This window comes from Vipera ursinii (assembly GCF_947247035.1).
Source record: "Vipera ursinii genome assembly, chromosome: 2".
NCBI classification, from domain to species: domain Eukaryota; kingdom Metazoa; phylum Chordata; class Lepidosauria; order Squamata; family Viperidae; genus Vipera; species Vipera ursinii.
In genome coordinates, this window is record NC_139513.1 from 93,502,723 (window position 1) to 93,525,677 (window position 22,955).

General features: G+C 39.9%; 1 protein-coding gene across 5 annotated transcripts in view; it reads right to left on the reverse strand.

Annotated features, from left to right (window-relative positions):
• The window catches only part of LARS1 (leucyl-tRNA synthetase 1), a 60,660-nt gene that overhangs the window by 13,190 nt on the left and 24,515 nt on the right, over positions 1-22,955 (reverse strand). For all 5 annotated transcript variants that reach the window (XR_014491577.1, XM_083355373.1, XM_083355376.1 and 2 more), the window contains exons 14-28: positions 22,557-22,697; positions 21,955-22,032; positions 19,795-19,880; positions 19,532-19,597; positions 19,214-19,296; positions 18,470-18,608; positions 16,380-16,592; positions 13,686-13,743; positions 12,663-12,726; positions 11,116-11,299; positions 10,798-10,888; positions 8,568-8,708; positions 8,291-8,431; positions 8,088-8,198; positions 5,926-6,036 (exon numbers count right to left, since the gene is read on the reverse strand). Coding sequence is in view for 4 of the 5 variants with exons in the window: in XM_083355373.1 (XP_083211499.1) it covers positions 5,926-6,036; positions 8,088-8,198; positions 8,291-8,431; positions 8,568-8,708; positions 10,798-10,888; positions 11,116-11,299; positions 12,663-12,726; positions 13,686-13,743; positions 16,380-16,592; positions 18,470-18,608; positions 19,214-19,296; positions 19,532-19,597; positions 19,795-19,880; positions 21,955-22,032; positions 22,557-22,697 (1,707 nt within the window). In the remaining variant the exon portion in view is untranslated. The remainder of the gene's footprint in view (positions 1-5,925; positions 6,037-8,087; positions 8,199-8,290; positions 8,432-8,567; positions 8,709-10,797; positions 10,889-11,115; positions 11,300-12,662; positions 12,727-13,685; positions 13,744-16,379; positions 16,593-18,469; positions 18,609-19,213; positions 19,297-19,531; positions 19,598-19,794; positions 19,881-21,954; positions 22,033-22,556; positions 22,698-22,955) is intronic.

Consider the following 22,955-nt stretch of genomic DNA (forward strand, 5'->3'; position numbering starts at 1 on the left):
ATTATTATTATTATTATTAACAACTAAATGTACATGCTACCTGACTCCCAGCAACTCTGGGAAGCACATAAAAATGACATCTCTGAGGAACAGATTTTGAAAGTAAATAGAACTTGCGGATCAGAAGCCATATGAGGAGATTCATATACTTTAACAGGGTATCCTTTGCCTCCCTCCAACAGCTTGCTGAATTTAAATTTTTAGAGATTCCTTTGCAGTGTTGAAGACTAGCTCAAGGAATTAGTCCCCAGTTTCTCTAGGTCAGGGGTGTCAAACTCAATTTCATTGAGGGCCGCATCAGCATTGCGGTTGCCCTCAGGGGGCCTGGTGGGTTATGGCCTGGGTGGGCGTGGCCTACTGGGTGGGCGTGGCTAGAGTGCGTAAGGCCTACTGGGTGGGCGTGGCCAGCTCTACATGGTTCGCATCAAGGGTGCCTATGGGGGCCTGGGCAGGAGTGGGACAGATCTGAGGGTCTCTGGCAGAAGGAGGGTCTCTGGGCCAGGGCCAAGGCAGTGGGGGCCGTTCCCTCACTGTTTCCAGGATGGCTTCACAGGCCACATGAAACCACTTTGCGGGCTGGATCCGGCCCCCAGGCCTTGTGTTTGACATGTCTGCTTTAGGTCTTGCTATATAGTGGTTTGGGGGGGTTTTGGGGTTTTTTTTTGCCAACTCATAATGCACATGCAGTGACAAGCCTTTTTGTCCTTGCAAGAGAATTGGTAAGCAACACAATGTTCCAAGGCAAATGAGGTATGAGTCTACATACCTACTCAATTCAGACTAAAATTAATACCTCCTTTAGAAGTGCCCAATAAAGACAATAAAAGTTAGAAAATAATGAAGCTGAATACTGCAAAATCAATGGTGCAGTATGGCTACTACCAAGGTGTTTGGCAAGGGGAAAGCAGATAATTATAGTGGTAAAGCAACAGCAACTCAAATTCCCAATCCAAAATAACTAATATTGATTGGGGGTGGGGTGAAAATAACTGTTATCCTCCTCCTCCTATCCTGAAAGCTTTGTGTTTCAGCACGAAAAGACCATTTGATTAGTGCTGAACTGAGGAAAATAAAGACTGTGTGCGATAGTGGCAAATATCTGTAGCTACGTTGTGGTTTGGGTGCTGTGTGTCTAAATGCAAAGTTTTTCAAATAGCCGCTGGGGAGAAAGACGTCAAGCAGCCATTTCTCTTCTGCTTTTCTTAATGCTGTGGTGCTGCAGTGTGTCCTGGCCCTTCTGAAGAGGGTCTGGATGCAGCTTCTTTTATGTGTGGTGGGGTGGTTGCTTGTGAAGCTGAGGATCTGGTCTGTGTGAGTGGGTTTGCGATAGACACAGGTTTGCAGTTCTCCATTGTCTAATCTCCTTAGGTCAACGTCAAGGAAGGAGAGTCTTTTGTCTGTTTCCTCTTCATGTGTGAATTTGATCCTGGGAAATACACAGCACCCAAACCACAATGCACCACACAGCGAACCGTCACACAAAAACTAACCCTACCATACACAAAAGGACTGTTGGAAATGACAGCCAGAATTCTCCAAGCCCTAGGAACAGCAATAGCCCACAAACCCACGGCCACACTCCGCCAGGAATTATCCAGAACCAAAGACAAGATACAGAAGGATGAAAGAAACAATGTAATTTACAAAATTAACTGTAACAATTGCAACCAATTCTACATGGGACAAACATCATGTCAATTAAATACCACGATCCACAAACACTGGCTGGCAGTCAAATGCCACAATCCCAAATCCTTAAATTTCTACCCACACTGACACCGAACAGCATCAATTTGATTAGAGCAACACCAGAATCATTGACCATGCTACCACCCGCCATGCTTGTGAGTTCATCAAAGTCTGGCACTCCAGAAGCCAGGGGTCTTCAAATGTGGCCCTTTTATGACTTGTGGACTTCAACTACCAGAATTCCTGAGCCAGCACAGCTCAGTTGAAGTCCACAAGTCATAAAAGGGCCAAGTTTGAAGACCCCTGCAATAAGCAATTCCATCAACAGACACATCGGCCTAAAATCAGCCTACAAAACCCTCAGAATTCAAATCAACCGCACAGCCAACCAGAGACGGCACCGACTCTCAACCAACCCACGCAACCTCCCCCCAACCAGCACTGCACCTCCCAGTGCCCCTCATCTGATATGACCTCCCCATCACAAGACTCATCACAAGACCCTCACTTCACACACCCACAACTGACCTATCACAACACCTACTTACCACATGAAACCCTTATAAACAGAACACTGACACTGACCATGTAAACTCCGCTGGAGGTGTTACCTAGCCTGGCAACAAAATGTTCGGAAACCAATCCTCAAGATCGGAGAACAAACCTTCACCCTCGCAAAGAGCTGTGTGTCTAGAATAATAACAATAATAGTAGTAGTAGTAGTAGAGTTGGATGGGACATTGGAGGTCATCTAGTTCAACCGCCTCCTCAAGCAGGAAACCCTATACCATTTCAGACAAATGGTTGTCCAGTCTTTTCTTAAAAACTTCCAGAGTTGGAGCATTCATAACTTCTGGAGGCAGGTTGTTCCACTGATTAATTAATTCCACTGTCAGGAAGTTTCTCCGTAGTTCTAGGTTGCTTCTCTCCTTGGTTAGTTTCCATCCGTTGCCTCTTGTCCTGCCTTCAGGTGCTTTGGAGAACAGCTTGACTGCCTCTTCTTTGTGCCAACCCCTGAGATATTGAAACACTGCTATCATGTACCCCCTCATCCTTCTCTTCATTAGACTAGACATACCCAATTCCAGCAACCATTCTTTTTATGTTTTAGCCTCCGGTCCTCTGATCATCTTTGTTGCTCTTCTCTGCACTCTTTCTAGAGTCTTAACATCTTTTTTACATCATGGTGACCAAAACTGGATACAGTATTCCAAGTGTGGCCTTACCAGGGCATTGTAAAGTGGTATTAATACATCACGTGATCTTGATTCTACCCCCCTCTGTTAATGCAGCCTAGCACTACGTTGGCAGCTGCAGCACACTACTGGCTCATATTTAAGTGATTGTCCACTAGGACTCCGAGATCCCTCTCACAGTTACTACTATTGAGCAAGGTACAACTATACTATACCTGTGCATTTGGTTTTTCTTGCCTAAATGTAGAACCTTACTTTTTTCACCACTGAATTTTATTTTGTTAGATAGCGCCCAGTGTTCAAGTCTATCAAGATCCTCCTGTATCTTAAGCCTGTCTTCTGGAGTGTTGGATATTCCTGCCAGCTTGGTGTCGTCTGCATATTTGATGAGTTCCCCATCTATCCCCTCATCCAAATCATTGATGAAGCTGTTGAAGAGCACTAGGCCCAGAACAGAGCCCTGGGGTACCCCACCACAAACTTCCCTCCATGTAGATGCAGTTCCATTGAGGACCACATGCTGAGTATGGCAGGTCAGCCAGCTACAAATCCATCTGGTGGTGATGCTGTCTTAACCCACATTTTTCTATCTTATCAAAAAGTAGGTTGTGATCTTCTTTATTAAATCTTACTGAAGTCCAAGAAAATTATATCCACAGCATTCCTCTGGTCCACTAATTTTGTCACTTGGTGAAAGAATGCAATAAGATTGCAATAAGATGGGGCTTACATGTTCCCCCAAGAGAAACAAACCAACTTGTACACAAATGGGGGAAATGTTCCTTCTTACATTCCAAAAAAAAATAAAAATCTATCCTTTTTTTGAAGCACAAAGTACTCATTAAAATTAATATTTGCTGTGAAATATATTATCATAGCCTTACTTTACTCTCTGTGTTCATCATCAAGTGACACACAATTTTATTGCAGAATATTTTCAACATATGCACTAAAAATCTATTAAGATTTCTAATGTACTTCAGATAATTCATATTGAAGGAAGAAAATATAAATGTGGCCTAAATAAAACATTTTTATTGTTTTTCCCCCATTATGAAAACATCACAGAATCTTTCTCTTTGAGAAGACAGACTACTATACAGAGTTGCAACCAGAAGCCACAGAACAGAATGGAAATCCTTGCTGCAGCCACAGACAGAAGGTATTTTCCAATAACAATTCAATTCCAATCTAAGGAACACAGCAAGTAAAATGCAACCAGTAGTATAATTTAGTATTTTAGTTCAGATTTTTAAAGTTTGCTGAACTGATACTGTTTTTCCTACCTGGGCTGAATTCTAATTTGAATTCAAGTATATTCCCAGTTGGAAGTAAATTAAACATTAGCAAATTCTTTAGCAAATTGTGATTAAGTAAACCTTGGCCACAAACAAGGTTTTACATTCTTAAATATTTAATTGATTGACTGAGATCCATCTGTAATATTTCAAAGCACAATCTTAAGGAACCTGTCAGTACAAGATATTTATCAGGGGAGAGCACCTATACTGTCACCTACATCCCTGCTTCTACCCACCCCCTGAAACATGCAGTCTAAATTCAGCAACTTGAATTTAAGCAAGCAATCAGCTGAAAACGGCAGTGCAAGGCAATTTCAAAAAACTCCAACCGAGTAACCCCATGGAAAAATTCAGCCCTGTCCACTTTAAATCATCAACCTGCTCACCTTTTATTGTATGTGTTTCCTAAACCCCCCAAGTTGTATTTCACAACACATATTAGTATGTCCTTACACATAAGCAATGTTAAATAAAATTAATTTAAATGAAATGCCATTACAAATTACAGTGTATATTGAGCAATAAACATCAATAATACATTCATAGCTCCTGAAGGAAAGATAAGATATGAGGTTTGTCTTCAAAGGCCAGCCTACATGAAATATTTTACAGTCTAACCTGGATGTAACGAGGCCAGTCATAACCAATAGCCAGGTGATATTTCTCTAGTTAGGATTGAAGCTGACTTAGTAATACAAATTATATAGCAATAATGAGACTACCACCCCTACTTGGGCTTCCACAGACAGTTAAGAGTCTGGTTCTTCAACTGCAGGTCCAGCTATGGTTCTGGCTCTTCAGGAAAAAAGTACAACTTTAGCCAAAAGAGATAAAATCCTCTATTCAAATCAATATACTCCCTTATCCAAAACTCTGCCATCTTGCCAGAATTAAGCTTCAGCTTGTTTTACCAAGCATCTGTTCCGCCGGTTAAGTTGAAAGATACTAAGGATGCTGCACACCAACTACATGGATAATTTTTTATCAGAAGTTACACACTGATATGACTGAGCTGGGTGAAAACTTAAGTCAGAATAGAGTAAATTGTACAAGCATAATTGTCAAAGTTTGTTAGCAATCAGAGAAACTACTCTGATAAAAGTTATCCATAACAATCCGAAAAGTCCCAGAAGCTCCAAATTGCAGCATCTCAATCTGATTAAAAAGAAGCAAGATTCTTTGCTATATGCCCCCCAAAGACAGCAACCATACCTCACCACAATATAAGAAGTTAAAAGACAGCCAGTTTGGTCTACTTGTTAAGGAACTGGAATAGAAACCAGGAGACTCTGAATTCTAGTCCTGCCTTAGGCCTGAAAGCCAGCTGGATGACCTTGGGCCAACTCACCTCACAAGGTTGTTGTTGTGAGGACAATAGAAGGAGAAAGGTGTACTGGATATGTTCACTGCCTTGAGTTATTTGTTAAAAGAATGAATGAATGAATGAATGAATGAATGAATGAATGAATATTATATTATATCAAGACATCTCATACAAAACACATAATAATTTGAAACAGAAATAGTTCTGATGGGAAACAACTTCTATGATCCTGCTCATTCTTTTCTCCCTCTGAATCTTCCAAGGGGGGAAAAAATGTTGCATTTCCTCTTCACTATTCTATTCTGTGTCATACTCACATTTTCTTCCACATCTCTGCGTAATTTCCAGGAATCTGATAAAATGCAAGATGCGAGCCTATAAGCAGAATCGTAGCAATAAATAGCAAAAGGCTGACCTTAATCATTGCTACAAAAGGCATAACCCTTTTCATGTATTTTTTCAGTTCTGGCAAGGAGCTGAGTTCGCTGGCAATTATTTTGTTGTCTGGAAGCTGTCCTCCATTGGTCTACAATGAAAAAACATACAAGATCCAAATATAGTGCTGTTGACAGTTGTACAGGAAAAGAAAGCACACATACTCCTCAGTTGGATTTATTTATTTATTTATTTGACCTTCCCCAGTCTCAGTATTGTACCCAGTTCTGAAACTCAGTGAAATGGTGCAGATAATCTGCTTCCTTCAGGACTTTCTGAAGCTATAACCCAGCTATCTTCTCCACCATCTTCCCCCAAAAGAGAAGGTTGGGAGAACAGTCAAAATGACAAACTAATTTGTTTCTACAATTATCTGCTAACATTTCTATTTGCTTAAGCATCTTTGTAGACCTCTTTATGAAATCTAACCGAAGAGCTGTTTCACCCCAATTTTAAATGCTGCTCTTCTTTAAAAGTTATTCCTTAACGAGTGCAGAAACCCACTGGGAACCCCTCCATCTTGCTAAGCCATGTTTCTATATGTGGCCATGCTCTGAATATCACACCTTGCTCAAAATCATTTAGGACAGCTATTCCCTCGGGCTGTCACAATTTGTGGTCCACCGAGCAGAACACAGCTGAGTAATCACACCCAGCCTGCTGAGCTGTCCACAAAGATATCAAGAGGGCTCCTAATTCTTGCTGGCTACCTGAACTACAAAAGCAAAGGAAAAGGAAACAATTGGCTGTCAAAGATACGACAGCCTACGATGCAATGTTGACAGACCGAACTGGGCTTGCAGGATCATAAAACTGCGAAAGAAAGACATTTCTGTTCCAGGCATCGCTTTTGAACGCTACGTCTATAAGTCACTTTTCTCAGCCAGATAAGAGTTGCAGCGACAACAAAAAAAAGTAGGTTATTTCAAGCTAACAAAGCAAGGTGTCTGGAAAGATGCAAATCCTGTTCAGTCCCTATGAATTCTCCAAGACTGTGCTGCCAAAATGGGGTGGGGGGGTGAGGGAGGGGAGAACAGAAGCAAATGTCCTTCTTTTTTTCCCCCTCCAAAGCAAAGTATAATGTACCTCCACTAGCCTATGGATACTTCTATTACATTGCCACTTCAAAATCCCAAATATTGTTCTTGCAATGGTTTGCGACTGTCCTCACTGCAGCAACCTAGAAGTCCAGGTAATGCAACCCACATGCTCTCTAAGCTGTCTAGATGGAAGTGTGAAAGCTCTCCCAGCATCTAGAGCTAGCGGCCTCTCCTTTGTACCATTTAGTCTTGTGGCAAAAATTAAATATGCGGCTCATAAGTTAATAAAATGGGGCATAAGGAGAGTTTAGTGTACTTGGTTGTTGTTTTTTGCAGGTATTTGTGTATTGCGTTCCTTTCCCTCCACATTCAAATAACTTTCCGTGCTTAATTATTATTTAATAATTAATTGCTGTTAATTACTACTTTAATTATTCGTTTCTTTCAGTTTACGTAAAGCACCCAAGACGACTTGCAATAAAGAAAAAAAAACACCCAAAGCATGATGGGACAAACGACGTAATGAAAGGTTAAATTCATACCACTAAAATCAATGAAAAGTTAAAAGCCTGGCAAATGAGAAGTGCTTTTCCATTTTCCTAAAGATTTATTCAGACTGGCGCCGGATGTGTATTTTATCAGGCCAGCTTTAAGTCCATGTTTTGTTTTTTTGTATTTATTTATTTATTTATTTATTTATTTATTTATTTATTTTTTATTTATTTATTTATTTATATTTGTATACCGCCCTTTCCCGAAGGACTCAGGGCGGTTTACAGGGAATTAAAACAGGAAATACAAAAATTAAAAACAATTAAAAAGATTATAATAGTCCCTGAGAGAATAAAAACCCCAATTAAAATTAAAAATAAAATTAAAATTCTCAGCCTGGGCCAGAGAGCTCGAAGAGCCAGGTCTTCAGGTCCCGGCGGAATAAACGGAGGTCGGGGGCGGTCCTCAATTCCACGGGCAGCTGGTTCCAGAGGGCAGGCGCCCCCACTGAGAAGGCCCTCCCCCTGGGCGTTACCCGCCGGCAATGATCCCCATTTGCCTAAGCAGGAGGATAGAAATATTTGAAGAAACCTTAAGCAGGACAGATCACCTGATAATGTTTTCGCAGAACCGACAGGGAAGTGTGCTGCCACGGAGGGTAGTTCTTGGCCACATAAATGGTACAGTGGGATGGCTTCTGTGGTACTTCTCTGTTGCCCTTCTAGAAAACAGCGAGAGAAGTCTTGCTCAGCAAAATGCATGAAATTTTCAAAAAAAAAAAGAACCGCAGGAAAAAAGGACGTGGGTGCTTACTTTTCCTTTTCCCGGTGCCATGTAGTTTTTTAGACGCAGACGGAGATCATGGGCTACTTCTGTCAGGTACTGGGAAGACTGGACCAGGACTTCATCTACTACCCCAGGTACAGGCCAGGAAGTCTTCATGATGGATTCAGCCTTTATAGTTAACACACGCATGGGTTGAGGGTGTGTGTGTGTGTGTGTGTGTGTGTGTGAAGAATTTGATGCAATATTCCCATCATTCTGTAACATACAATCCCTCCCTCGTTCACCAGTGAATGAAAAGCGGTACCTTGCCCAGCAAGCTCCAAATATATTCACACACATGAGGGCAGATTGGAGCTAGCAGGAGGGTCTGTGATTCAATAAACTGGAAGACCAATTCTCGGTGCATTCCTTCTACGGCCAGTTCCCGATATTTGTCTTTCGCTGCCTGAAGGAGAGCCAACAAAAGCACTGTCAAAGCCATTCCAACTGTCAGGGAAAAAGACAGCATAAAAGGCCATTGCCTGGCTTGTAAACTACTCACACTTCCAAAACACGATTATTAAAAGGGACTTATTTAATTTTGTGGACCTAACGATCAGCTAGAAGGAGAACCAAATAAAACCCTGCCAGTTGGATACTGCATAGCTTTATATTATGAAGGTTTCTAAAAGAGACGTCCATCAGTATAGACATAAAAGTCAAGGATAACTGCAGTGGTATAGCATGTACGTCTCATTTGGATCATCCAATATCAAAAGCTACTATAAAGAAGTGTGGGAAATAGAGGCAATAAATATGATCTATTATTATGCTTGTAGAGTTCAGAGAGCTGAACCATATCCTTGGAATTCGGTTGTGCAAAGGAGTCAGGGCAAGTTATTACTAACTATTGTGTATATATTGGGGAACTGCTGACACCTCATGGACAATTATGAAAAACATTCTCCTTCTTATGAGCAATTGGTAGCAGAATACAGTTTTTTATTCATTTCTCTTTTTCTTTAATTATTTGGCCTCTGTTGCTGCTGCAGAATCCTAGTTTTATTAATTGTGACAATGTTATAGAATAGTGTTGGGGGAGAGAGGGAAAAGGAAAATGGCCTTAGAATAAATACCAATGACAGGAGGAAATATGGAAATGGACTGCAATCTGGACATGTAGGAAAAGACAGTTGGGTTAGCTATTGATTGCCTTTTTTCTTTTCAGATTGCAGTCTACACAATAAAGTCAAGGTGATAACTGATCATCTTGACTGATCAGTTAGAAAAGAAGCTTTGTATGGATGTGGTTATTATTCGCAGAAATATTAGAAAAATGTCTATATTTAACTGTTATTTATCCAAATAATAAGAATTGTATTAATTCAAGATTGGTAAAAGATTATTGGAAGAAAAGAACATCAAGCAAAGCTATTATGTGGACTACAGAATTACAGAAACTAACTGTTATTGTTTTTTAAATAGAAACCCAGACAACACGCTGTTTACCAAATATTAGGTGATTTTATGTAAAAACAAAACAAAACATATTTAACAAAAATAAATAAAGTCAAGGTGATAGCGAAGATGAGCTTTCCAACATAAAATTTCACATTACTTACTGGTAAAACCTCTTGTAGCAGCACAACTGAATTCATAGGATAGAGGTGCGGTGGTTTAAAATTTTATCTTCCAAAAGTCCTCTGGTTCTTCACTCTGCCTCTATCTCCCGCTCCATATAGTAGTGTCTAGATAACTCTCATTGCCTGCATTTATCTTTTAGGGCAGGGGTAGGCAACCTTGGCTCTTTTATGAGTCGTGGACTTCAACTCCCAGAATTCCTGAGCCAGCCATGCTGAGGGGAAAGAGGTTTCCAAGCAGAGCCTGCTGGCTCAGGAATTCTGGGAGTTGAAGTCCACGACTCATAAAAGAGCCAAGGTTGCCTACCCCTGTTTTAGGGGTTACCTCAGCTGGCATCCATCCTCTAATCTACCATACCAAAGAGACAGAGCCTCCACAGCCTTTGTTGATTTTCCGGCCAACTGAAAGCAGAGAGCGGATGAAAAGTATTCTATAGCACCACCCCCTGGGCCTCTAGTACTGAGGCAGCTTTCTTCCCCCTCGCCTTTGTAAGATAGACCAATCTCACAATATTTTTTTTAAAAAGCAAACTTTTTTTAAAAAAAAAGACAGAATGTGAAAATCTGTAATGACTGTAATTTGTAGCTTGAAGTAATCAAAGGAAAAATTGTATATGTACGCTTTGGGAGCAAGCAACTAAGTTTCATTTTTAATGTGTGCCGTTGTCGCCACAGGAAAAAAATAACAATAAAGGTTATCTAATCTAATCTAATCTAATGTAAAAAAACCCATTCAAATGCATAAACATTATCATTGGAGATGTTCTTTCTTTTATACGCTGTTTTATACTGGTTTGTTTTAGCATACTATTAATACACAAGTTTAAATTTGTTGCAATTTACTCAGACAACATTTGTGCTAGAAAGCAGAATTGAATGTGTAATCATCTATATTCGGAAGAACACGTACCCTACCTGAAATTCAAAGAATCCACTTTTAAGAGCTTCCTTAAACATCATCTTCTCATAGTTTTTATCTGTCTTTATTATGCCTGCATTCATTTCACTACAGGAGAAGAAAGCTAGAATTAGAGTAGAATTAGAATTAAATCCGAGGTTTCGTGACAGAATCCTCTAAGATTGCCATAAATGAGGTCGGATCATGCAATACTACCATAGGATCATGCAAGATTGCTGTAAAAAAATAATAATAATTTTTTTATTATTTTTATTTTATTTTTTAGAAAACGTACTTTCCTTTAAGCAAAAAAGTTGACCGTTCCTCAAGGATACCTGGCAAAGACCCTGTCGTTGAAGGTTCTGGCAGGCCCACTTCTTAAACTGTCCCAGTTAGCAAGCATTTCTTTCACCCACTCCACCCATGTGTATAGGCGGAGAATGCCAGCATCTGCCATGGATTCCACGAAGTTTGCATCTTCAACAGTATCACCTGCATCAGCCAGTGCCAGCCGCATGCCTGAAAGGGAAAAGAGGTTTCACTTTCTAGAGCAGGGGTCTTCAAACTTGGCCCTTTTATGACTTGTGGACTTCAACTCCCAGAATTCCTCAGCCAGCTTTGCTGGCTGAGGAATTCTGGGAGTTGAAGTCCACAAGTCATAAAGGGGCCAAGTTTGAAGACCCCTGTTCTAGAACAACAGCAAAAGACGTGCAGCCAACAGCCGGGAGACATCACTCCTGATGAGAAGTAAGGCTTATGCCAGGGGTAGGCAACCTTGGCTCTTTTATGACTCATGGACTTCAACTCCCAGAATTCCTGAGCCAGCCATGCTAGCTCAGGAATTCTGGGAGTTGAAGTCCATGAGTCGTAAAAGAGCCAAGGTTGCCTACCCCTGGGCTATGCAAAGCATTCAAAAGAGGCACTTTTCATAACAAGTTAAGTAAGTAAAGCATCCCTATTTTGCTGTTGTTGTTGTTGGTTAGCTGCGAAGTCATATCTGACCCATCGCGACCCCATGGACAACATTCCTCCAGGCCTTCCTGTCCTCTACCATCTTCTGGAGTCCATTTAAGGTCACCCCTACTGCTTCAGTGACTCCATCCAGCCACCTCATTCTCTGTCGTCCCCTTCTTTTCTTGCCCTCAATCTTTCCCAGCATTAGGCTCTTCTCCAGTGAGTCCTTCCTTATGATTAGGTGGCCAAAGTATTTGAGTTTTAGCTTCAGGATCTGGCCTTCTAAAGAGCAGTCAGGGTTGATCTCCTCCAGGACTGACCGGTTTGAACACCTTGCAATCCAAGGGTCTCGCAGAAGTCTTCTCCAGCACCATAGTTCAGAGGTCTCAATTTTTTGGCACTCAGCCTTCCTTTTTCCTTATTTATGCCACCCAAAAAGTTTCATTCACCTGAAGGTTTGGTGTTGCTCCCTGGCTTTCTCTGTGTTTGCATGAACACACAAGCAACCATTTCCTTAGGATTACCAATGAAACAAAGTGGCTGTACATCGTAAAGCACACATGGACAACTGGGAAAAGTAGCTAGTACCTCAAATCTTCTAGACTCTAGAGAATGTGGCTCTGTCACTTTGCAATACAGTGGAAGTATTTTCATTGGGAAGGAACACCAAAACTTAAAGTGAGTGTAAAAATTTCATTTTTGATTTGTTAAATTTCCAATAGGGTATATGCATTTAGGTTTTTCGTATGCAGTTTCCAAAAGCTGGTAAACAAGATTTTCTCTTTTAAAAACAGGAAAGTCTGTTTGATTAGATAAACTGCTATAAAATGGGTAATATAAACTATATTATAAGACAGACATTATATTTCTGATACATTATTCAGCCACAGTTTTCAAAATTCAAACATAATGCAATGTGTCTTCTTACCATCAGCTGAAAATTTATCTATAGCTTGACTCAAAGTAAGAAAATTGCCTGTAGATTTAGACATCTGTTAACAAAATCAGAAGGAGAAAATTATATAAATAATTATATTTAAAAGATGGTCTATCTATGAAAATCATGCCCCAAACTTAAATCTAATGGGGGCAAAGAAAGAGAAGTATATTTTCATGTTAGTCATGAAAAAGAGCATTGCTAAATCTGCCACCAAGGCAACACACACAGACAAAATACATATAGACAAACTTGTAAGCATCAAGCTGCCCTCAACAAATCTTGAAAAACCCTGACTGATAGTGGGGGAAACTATCAGGAAACCTCAGAGATATAAATCAAATCAAGAAGGCTATATAGACTAAACTGTGGGGGGTGGGACACTAAAATATTGTAGAAGACAGTGACAATCTATTTTGGCTGTGATATCTACAAACAAACATGGGTGTGTGTCCATGTAGTCACTAGGAGTCAGACTCAACATTAGAAAGTTTTCTCCATTCCAGTTCTTTGGACTATGTGTATTAATATCAGTTCTACAGTTCAAACTCAACACTGTCAATAGGAACCTCAACCTTTTTTGTGCAAGATTCTGAAAAAACTGTGTTATGAAATTTCATTTGTTAAAAGCTTAAAAGTTATTCTCTTTTAAAAGTATATTTAAAGAAACCAAGGTTTCAGTAAGATTCAAGAACAGAAAAGGACCACCAATATATATTTGACATGCACTACAAAATGTCTCTTTGGATTAATAAAAAAAAGCTAATATGTATCTATTGTTTATATGCTAGAAAAACAATGTGGACAGGAAAGTCTTAACAATGAAATGTTCCATAAAATGTATGCTTGTTTCTCCACATTTGGAAAAAGAACTTTTAAGTCATGTAATTTCAGCTTTCCTGGGCAATATCACAAATGAATATATATTACTTGCTGCTCCTTAAACTGAGAAAGGATTTAGTTCACTGCCATGGAATCAGAAATGTTCAGTATAGATTCAAAAAGATAGCATACCTTCTCTGAATTAAGGAGCAGATGCCCATTTGCTCTGACAGCTACAGGCCATTTTTCTCTGCATTGGAGAGACAAAAGTTCCATTGTTCCACAAGATTTGTCATATTCAAAACAATCTTTTAATGTTTAGAGAAACACTCCTGGCTGCACTATTCTTTATTTTAGGAATGCTTTTTTCCCTTATTGGCTAGGCCAGGGGTAGGCAACCTCGGCTCTTTTATGACTCATGGACTTCAACTCCCAGAATTCCTGAGCCAGCCAAGCTGGCTCAGGAATTCTGGGAGTTGAAGTCCATGAGTCATAAAAGAGCCGAGGTTGCCTACCCCTGGGCTAGGCCAATAAAGTAATAATTCTCTGTATTCCTCTGTGTATTATTTTCCATCAAATACAGGTAATCCTCGATTTATGACTTACCTTGAAACAGAGCACCAAAATACTTTGCTAAAGGGATAATGTAGAGGAATTTGTTGTCTATAGGTAGTCCTTGATTTACGGCCACAACTGAGCCCAAAATTTCTGTTGCTAAGCAAGACAATTGTTAAGCGAGTTTTGCCCCATTTTACAACCTTTCTTTCACAGTTGCTAAATGAATCACTGCCATTGTTAGGTTAGCAACATGGTTGTTAAGTGGATTTGGCTTCCCCGTTGACTTTGCTCATCAGAAGGGCACAAAAGGTGACCTTGGGACACAGCAACTGTCATAAATATGAGTCAGTTGTCAAGTGTCTGAATTTTGATCACATGACCACGGGGATGCTGCAACGGTCATAAGAGTGGACAATGGTCATAAGACACGTTTTTAGGCGCCATTGTAACTTTGAATGATCACTAAATGAACTGTTGTAAGTTGAGGACTACCTGTAGTTGGAAGCAAATTTGCTTCAGGCTCCAAATAGTCTAGCAATTTTGGGGGTCAGTGAAAGTTTGTGAACTATTTAGAACCAGCTATAATTCTGCAGTACTACGACCTACAATATGATCTGAGCTTAATATAAATTTATTAAGAAACTCTGATTAAGTACATAAAACAGTACAGTGCATCAAGTCTTTATCCTAAAGCAAAGTTCACTACCCCATGTTCAAAAAGTATGTGAAGCTGGCATCTTCTGTAGCAATTACTTCAACCCATTTTTTTTCTTCTGCTTCATAGATTTAGTTGTATATTTAGTTGTATCACTGCCATGAAGCATGACCCAGACTTATTTAAATTTTACAGATGGCTATCCAGGCACTCTCCAATAGAATTAGCTGGTACAATCCTGAATGCCTGGAAGCCATCTGGCCCCTAAGGATGCATAGCAGCCAAAAATCATGATACTCCCACCAAAATGCTTCATATTGGGATATGATTACTTTGCTGGAATAGTGTTTTATTTCCTCCAAGCAGAGCTTTTTTCATCAAGGCCAAAAAAATTCCTCTTTCATTATCTAGCTACAGAACATTGTTCCAACAACCTGCTGGATCAAACTTGTGTTATGAAGAGGAAACTCTAATGCTAACAACCAATGTCTGCATTTTTAAAGTGGGAGGGGCCCTGGCTGTCTCCATACAATTTACCACTTTACGATTGCTGGGCTTCACATACTTTTCCAGTGGAAATGGTGAACACTGGCTCAGTAAGTTCAATAAAAATATAACACAGTAAGTATACTGTTTGGAGCGGTGTTTGTTTAACCAGAATCTCTTTTATCATTTAATATGACTTGCATGAATCTTAGATCATGTTGTAGGTCACAGTACTGAAGAATTATGGATAGTTTTAATAGTTCCCAAAGATTCTCTCCTCCCTTTAATTACCAAAATAGCTATTCAAGAGCCTGGAGCAAATTAGCCTCTAACAAGTTGAAGCAATAAAAATAGGACTCAGAGGAATGCACAGAATTATTACGCAACTGGCGGAGACAACAGGGAAGGAAAATTCCTAGAGTAAAAAACTTTCCATCCCTTCCAATGCACTGTGCAGCAAGCACGGGATCCTGATTTCACCCCATTTGCTTCAGTAGTGCAAAGTAAGCCAGATGTCCTTCAGACAGAGAAGGAACAAACAATTATCCTAGCGGGAGTGCTTTTCCCACCTACTGGTATTGTAGCACTTTCACCTGCAAAATAATGTAGCTTGACGGAGAGGAGGGGAAAAGTAACTAACAGGATTCTAGGCATCGTAAGATAAACAGGCTTTCAAAGCTCATTAGCTGGGTCGCACATGAGTGGGTCGCACATCAGCCAAGGAATTCCTTATGGAGATTGGGGCAATCTCAGTGAATCTGCAAGATTTACTCATACTTGAGCCAAAGCTATGACAGGAACTTTGCAATGTATTTTTAAGGTTCAACACAATGGGAAGTAAACTAAGGGTACAAGGTACCGTTCTTGGACATTGCACCTGTACGAATTCAAATTCGGCAAGCAACAAAAGACATGAGCTTCCAAAGCCTACCTCTAATGTCAGTTAATTCACATTTTCCCACCTACTGGTATTGTAGCACTTTCAACAAGTCAACAAGAAGTGATTCCACAATGTATCAATTACACATGTAACAAACTGGTTCCATACTTGAATTCCATACTCAAGTCTTGTCAAGAGCAATTCGTTTTAATATAGTTTTGCCAACTCATACTTCTTCTCCTCTTCAAAGCTTGCACAGATTGTGATTAATTAATATAACTGGAGATGCACATTTTCACAGACTAACCTCTGATCTGGCCACATGGCTACATGGTTATAAAGGTAGTAAGACAAGTGATTGGGAACAAGATCCTTGCCAGAAGCCCGTAAATCCACTGGATACCAATACTCAAACTCTTTTTTCAATTTATCCAAAGTCTCCTTAGGAATTTTTGTTGCGGGGAATGGAGCTGTCTTAAAGAAGACGTAGTCCCATACCTCCTCAGTCATTTGGCTTGCTCTGTGTACAAGAGGCAAAAATTATAAAAAGAAAGCAAGATTGCAGGTTTCTCTGCTTATTGAGCACCCATTTGGTATGATTACTACATCATCACTAAACTTTGTTTCATTCTTCAAACTCAACTGCTTTTAATTTTTTTAAAAAATGACCTAACTTTAACATCTGAAAAAGAATTTAAACATTTTAAATAAGCCAAAAAAAATCAGCTGATAGCTTACTAAACACTTCCAATGAATCAAATATTGTTTTATTCATTTATTACCATTTTTAAAGAATCAGAGCAAACCTAAAGCTTACCCAAGATGAGACATTACCAGAACTATAATTGTAAGATTATCCTCCAGCACATCAAAATTACATATAGCTGACGAAAACAGTGGTAACTTTCACAGTGTGCTTTGTTAATGATTGGCAAAAATCTATTCATAAATTACTCATTCATCCCTGAAAATCCTGAAACTAGTGTGTTACTCTACTAGTCATAAAGCCAGAATCTACCATAAGAGTTAAGGACACACTTATAGATTTCTCTAGTACATTAACCACGTGTGTCATTAATGGCTCAAAATAACCTACTTTGTATTTTTTTAAAAAAATTCTTTGGAAATGCAATCAATGCATTCGAATTAAGACATCAAATGCAACAAACAGCTCACATAATGACCTGGTTAATAGTTTTTAAAAAGCCATGACTCTAGAGTACAGAACATTATTCCTGTCATGCTAATTTTTGTAGAATTTCGGTCTACACTTTAAACACAAATGAGACTAACCAGCCCTATTAAGAGCTCAGAAGACATGAAAGGAAAATTAATTCTAACCTGACACTCGATGTTAATTTCCTTCCAGCTTTATAAAGCTACGGACATTCTGGGACATTGTTAAATATCCCATTTCTGAAGATCCTCTCTGGTTTCATTTTATTTCACTACTAAACGTCAAGGTAACCTGTTACTAAGAGGCAGATAGTACAAATGTACTACATCAGGGGTCTTCAAACTCGGCCTTTTTATGACTCATAGACTTCAGTTCCCAGAATTCCTTAGCCAGGCACGCTGGCTGAGGAATTCCGGGAGTTGGAGTCCATGAGTCATAAAAGGGCTAATTTTGAAGACCCCTGTACTACACGGACGGAACCACATTTATTCATTAGAAACAGAGCTTTTAAAATAAGTAGAACAAGTGAAATTTATCAGTCTATCAACTTAGCCCACTCTGGTGATCCTGGCAATAGTGGCAATGACCTATTTAACTAAAGAAAAGATAAAGTCTCCCTTATTTTGGGATTTTTTTTCAAGCTTTCAGGCTAATCTACAGTCCTTGGTTTATTAATGGTCTCCTCTCTAAATACTAAGCAAATTCCACCAGAATTAGATTTTTTGAGATAAGCCAAGGACAATAATTCTATTGAAGGTACAACATTGGAGGTCTATTAATGCAAACGGTAAGTTGAAGATATTACATAAATACTCAGGAACACCAGTTCTAATATTTATGGCATGGTAATCAATAAAAACAGCCATTTAGAGCTACATTGGTGACTGAGGAATGGAATGGAACAAGATCCACATCTTCGTATTAATATATATATTTGTTAGTCACCATGGGCCGTGACAGAGATACACTCATGATACAAGACAGACATACCCCTTTGCTTTTTTGAGTTTTGTAGGGTGAAATTAAGTAAAACAGTCTCAGAAACCTAGCATATATATTTTGCTTCCTATTTCTGGGAAAATAACCTCCAAACCCAAATTTCAATAGTTTGCTGTTGAATGCAAATGACTTATAGTATATTTGCTTTTTATTTCTTACAGGACAAGGCAAAACTTGCAAGAGTCTGAACTTATCACACCATATCGCCCCTCCCTTCTCACCTAATGCCCAGTGGAGATTCTCCTTGTCCATTCAAATTATCAGGCTGTAGGAAATGAGCAACCGTATAGTAGGCCATGTAGATAGTAGAATCAGAGAGAGATTCTATTAGCCACTGCTCATCCCAAGGCAAACGAGTTCCTGGAAGATAATAAAATATTTTGTTAATTGTTAATTATGGACAATTAATATTCTATACTCTTGCATTTATGGAAGAGATGAGGAGAGGGAATTATCAAAACTACACCTAGTCAATCTCTTACCATATGACACTTTGCATTATACTAATGCACAGGTAAACATATTGTTTTCATGAGAAATCTGAAACATGTTTAGGCACCACAGGAATTTGTATTGATGATCAAACTCAGTTCTAAATCAATGTACTGTAGTAGACAGAAGTCCATGAAAAGTATTCTATGTTGAAAATTGAGCTGCTCATACATTATATGAGTCTTTCCATAGGGTTTCCAGTTATATAACAATCGGTCAATCATATATGGAAAATGAATAAAACAAAATAATAAAAGTGTCATCCCAAAGGGGCTTTTTCAAGAGGCAACTGGACTCTCTTGTTTTTCTTTGAAGACGTTCCTCTTCTCATCCAAGAAGCTTCTTCAGCTCTGCTCTTGAAAAAGCACCTTCGGGACAAACCATGACCTGGATGACTGAGGCTCTCCATAGACAATAAAAGTGTCGATTAATAAAACACTATTACTGGCTGATCAATAGAGCAGCTTTCCTACCTAGGCCATAGGTCCTTGAGCAGGCATGCTCCTGGAGCCAATTCAGGGTGGCTTCAAAATTTTTTCTTGTCTCGTCACAAAATCTGGGAAAACCAAAGCATTAATCTTACCTATATCTCATAGACAGATATAATTTTTTTAAATCTGTTTTTAACTTTTGTATTTTTTGTTTTAATCACCCTGTAAACCGCCCTGAGTCCTTCGGGAAAGGGCGGTATATAAATGTATGTAAATAAATAAATAAATAAATAAATAAATAAATAAATAAATAAATAGCTGTATGTTAACCCTCCTCCCTGACACAATCCCCACACCTACGTCTCCAGGTTTTTCAGACATTCATGGGTCTGCTGCTTCCACGTTTTTTCACCATAGTCCAGGTACCTAGGGAAAAAAAGAACCAGATATCGTAGGAGTCTAACAAAGATGATCTTGGCGGAGATAGGCCAGATGCTTTACTAAGGCAATGAATGGGAAAACACGGCTTAAGTCTAAAACAAGCAGAAGGAACTTGAAAGAGTTGCAAAAAGGAGAAAGGTGTAATCAATGCAACTGTGACTTATACTTTACTTTCAACTTACCACTGGTCACAAAGAGCCACTACACACTCATCTGCAGATCTAGATATAACTTGTTTCTCTGGTTCCATATAAATAAAAGCTTCACCCTGAAATAAGGAAGGGGGTGTGTGTTAGGGGTAGGAGGGGGTTATAATGCTGAGACAACGAAGTGGAAAATATGAAATCAGAATACGATGATTTTAGCATTTTAATGCTGAATATCAGCGATTCGGATAGGGATGGATGTTACTCTAAGAATCTCTAAGAAGGGATTGCAAGGCTGCATGATAATCCCTACTTTCATGAAACTCGGTATAACTGTATGGACAATAGATATTACACAATGCATTGTGACGTATGTTTAATTTCCCCATGTACAACTTCAGCCATGCAAGTTCTTTTTGAATTCTATTTTGGTATCGGTTCTCTTGGACTGTGTATCTTAACAGACCTAGGAGAGCACAAGAGAATTACAGAAGATTTTCCTGTCCAAGGTGGTGAAGATCTGTCTTTTAAAGTACCTGTCTCCTAGGTACTTTTAAAGACAGATCTGATTTCTCACGAAGCCTCTTCCACAAAGCTGCAAAGATGCTTCTCTAATGCCTAAATTGCAAAGCACAGAAAATGTTAAAGGAACTGACCATTTGCATGCTTTAATTCAATTCTCCTCCCCTCTATGCAGGTGAAGAGGCATAAAGGTAAAGGTAAAGGTTCCCCCGCACATGCGTGCTAGTCGTTTCCGACTCTAGGGGCCGGTGCTCATCTCCGTTTCAAAGCCGAAGAGCCAGCGCTTGTCCGAGGACGTCTCCGTGGTCATGTGGCCGGCATGACTAGACGCCAATGGCGCACGGAACGCTGTTACCTTCCCACCGTAGTGGTCCCTATTTTTCTACTTGCATTTTTACATGCTTTTGAACTGCTAGGTTGGCAGAAGCTGGGACGAGTAACAGGCGCTCACTCTGCTACGCAGCACTCGGGATTTGACCCGCCAAACTGCCGATCTTCTGATCGACAAGCTCAGCATCCTAACCCACTGAGCCACCGCGTCCCTTGAAGAGGCATACCCTGCCCTATATTTTGTTGAAAAAGGATGAACATACCACATACGGAAGTTATGAATCTCTACTACACTGTCCTCTTGTGACTGAAATGTGAAAATGCAATTTTGTGCAAAAGAAAACTCTCCCAATACAAACACCTCAGCTGCACAAGTTTAAGGAAATAGCAGTGGGATTTCTTTCTTAAAACTCTTGAGACTTTATTAAGTTTATTAAGAGAGTTTCAGAGATACAACCTATCTCTACTTCTCTGGTGCATATTAAAATATTTTCAAAGTTCCAAAAGTTGCCTTAAGCAAGCAGAGAAAAGATTTATATGCAGAAAACAAAATAGCAAACTCCACTGAATAAAACTATAATAAAAAACAATCATTTCTATTTGATTGAATAGGCTAAATGTAATTTACTTTTCTATCAAAAGAAATATGTTTTATTTCAAGCTACTTGTGGAGTCCTTGGTGCTCTCTGAGCTTGGTAGTTTTCTTGCAGTCATTTCACTATTCATCTAGGTCAAGGGTCCCTAACCCCTGGGCCACGGACCAGTACCGGTCCACAGCTTGTTGGGAACTGGGCTGCACAAGCAGCGGGTGAGCCCATGAAGCTCCATTTGTGCATGTGCAGGATTAGGTTGTGAAGTGCAAAACCATCCCCTTCCCCCGCCAGTCCACGGAGCCAGAAAGATTGGGGACCGCTGATCTAGATAACATCTTCAGTGCTAGAAGATGCTTTCTGGCAAACCCCCATCATGCAATTTCTCCGGACTATTTCTCATGCAATTCTATTCCAATAAATCAAGCGCTGTTTTGCACAAACAAACCAGCAAAACTGGGTAAAAGAAGTCCTCTGAATATCAAATGGATCATGGTTGGCCAGGTGCTGCTATCTGCTAAGGCAGGGGTCCCCAACCCCTGGTCCACGGACCACCACTGGTCCGTGGCATGCCAAAAACCAGGCCGCATAAACAAGCAAAGCCCCATCCGTGGGATGCAGGCAGCATGCGAAACCACACACACGCCTGGTCCATGGAAAAACTTCTCTCCATGGAACCAGTCCCTGGTACCCAAAAGGTTGGGGACAGCTGTGCTAAAGCAGTCAATTTATCCACACACAAACTGTTACGTACATTGTCTACCATCTTCTTCTGAATAAGCTTCTTGACATCCTGAACTCTCTGGCCTTCGAATCCATCCACAAGCATTATCTGAAAAGAATAGTCATTGTAGAGATTAGAATCAGCACCAGCTCCTTGAGAACCTGGTTAAGCTAGTCTCTCACCCTCTTCATTCTAAGACATGTCCTAATGGGAATGGCAACAGCCATGTTAAAACAGAATGGGAATGAGTGCTCTGAGGCAACCATTCACCTGAGCAAAACAGAGCAGAAGGGGGGGGAGCCCGTTTTTGCTTCTTGCAAACCAGAGGGGCACATATATGGATGGTGCATGGGCTACGGGCATGCACACTGGCTGGATTTGTCTACAGGCAAACAAGTAGATAAGTACGTGCCAGCAGCAAGAACATCTTCGCCTATTTGGAGCTGCATCCCCATCTTCTGCTAGTGCGTAACTGCTGGAATGTGTGCTCAGAGATAACAGGGAATTTGGACAGATTTCATATTCTTCAGAAAACTCCACAGCTCCCAAGGGGGGGAACCTAACTTATGAAAGGGAGAAATGTAGGCAGGCAGGTAGAAAGGAAAGTGTTTTTCCAGTTCAGTTTAACTTACTCCTTCATAAAATCCCTTCAGATATACTCTCTCTTTGGCTTCCGCAAGTTTCTCTCTGTCATTCTGACTCTGGATCTTCAGTTCATCACAGACCAGTGGAGCAGAAAGGTGGCCATACCCAGGGATCTCAATGATAGGTATCTGGGAATATAATGACAGCACTGTGAATCAGTGGTTTTCAATCATGCAAGCAATCAAGAATCTTATAGGAAATTCAAGCCTGACTCCTTTAGCCTTCAAAAACAGAACTGCATTTTATGGCTGATCAACTAAACACATCTTGTTTTCAGTATAATGGGCTAGAAGCATAAAACATAAAGGAAAAGGGGTGAAGCCCATCCTGTTAATGGCACTCAGGTGTAAGAATATTTAACTTATAGTATGTGGATATTTGTTCCA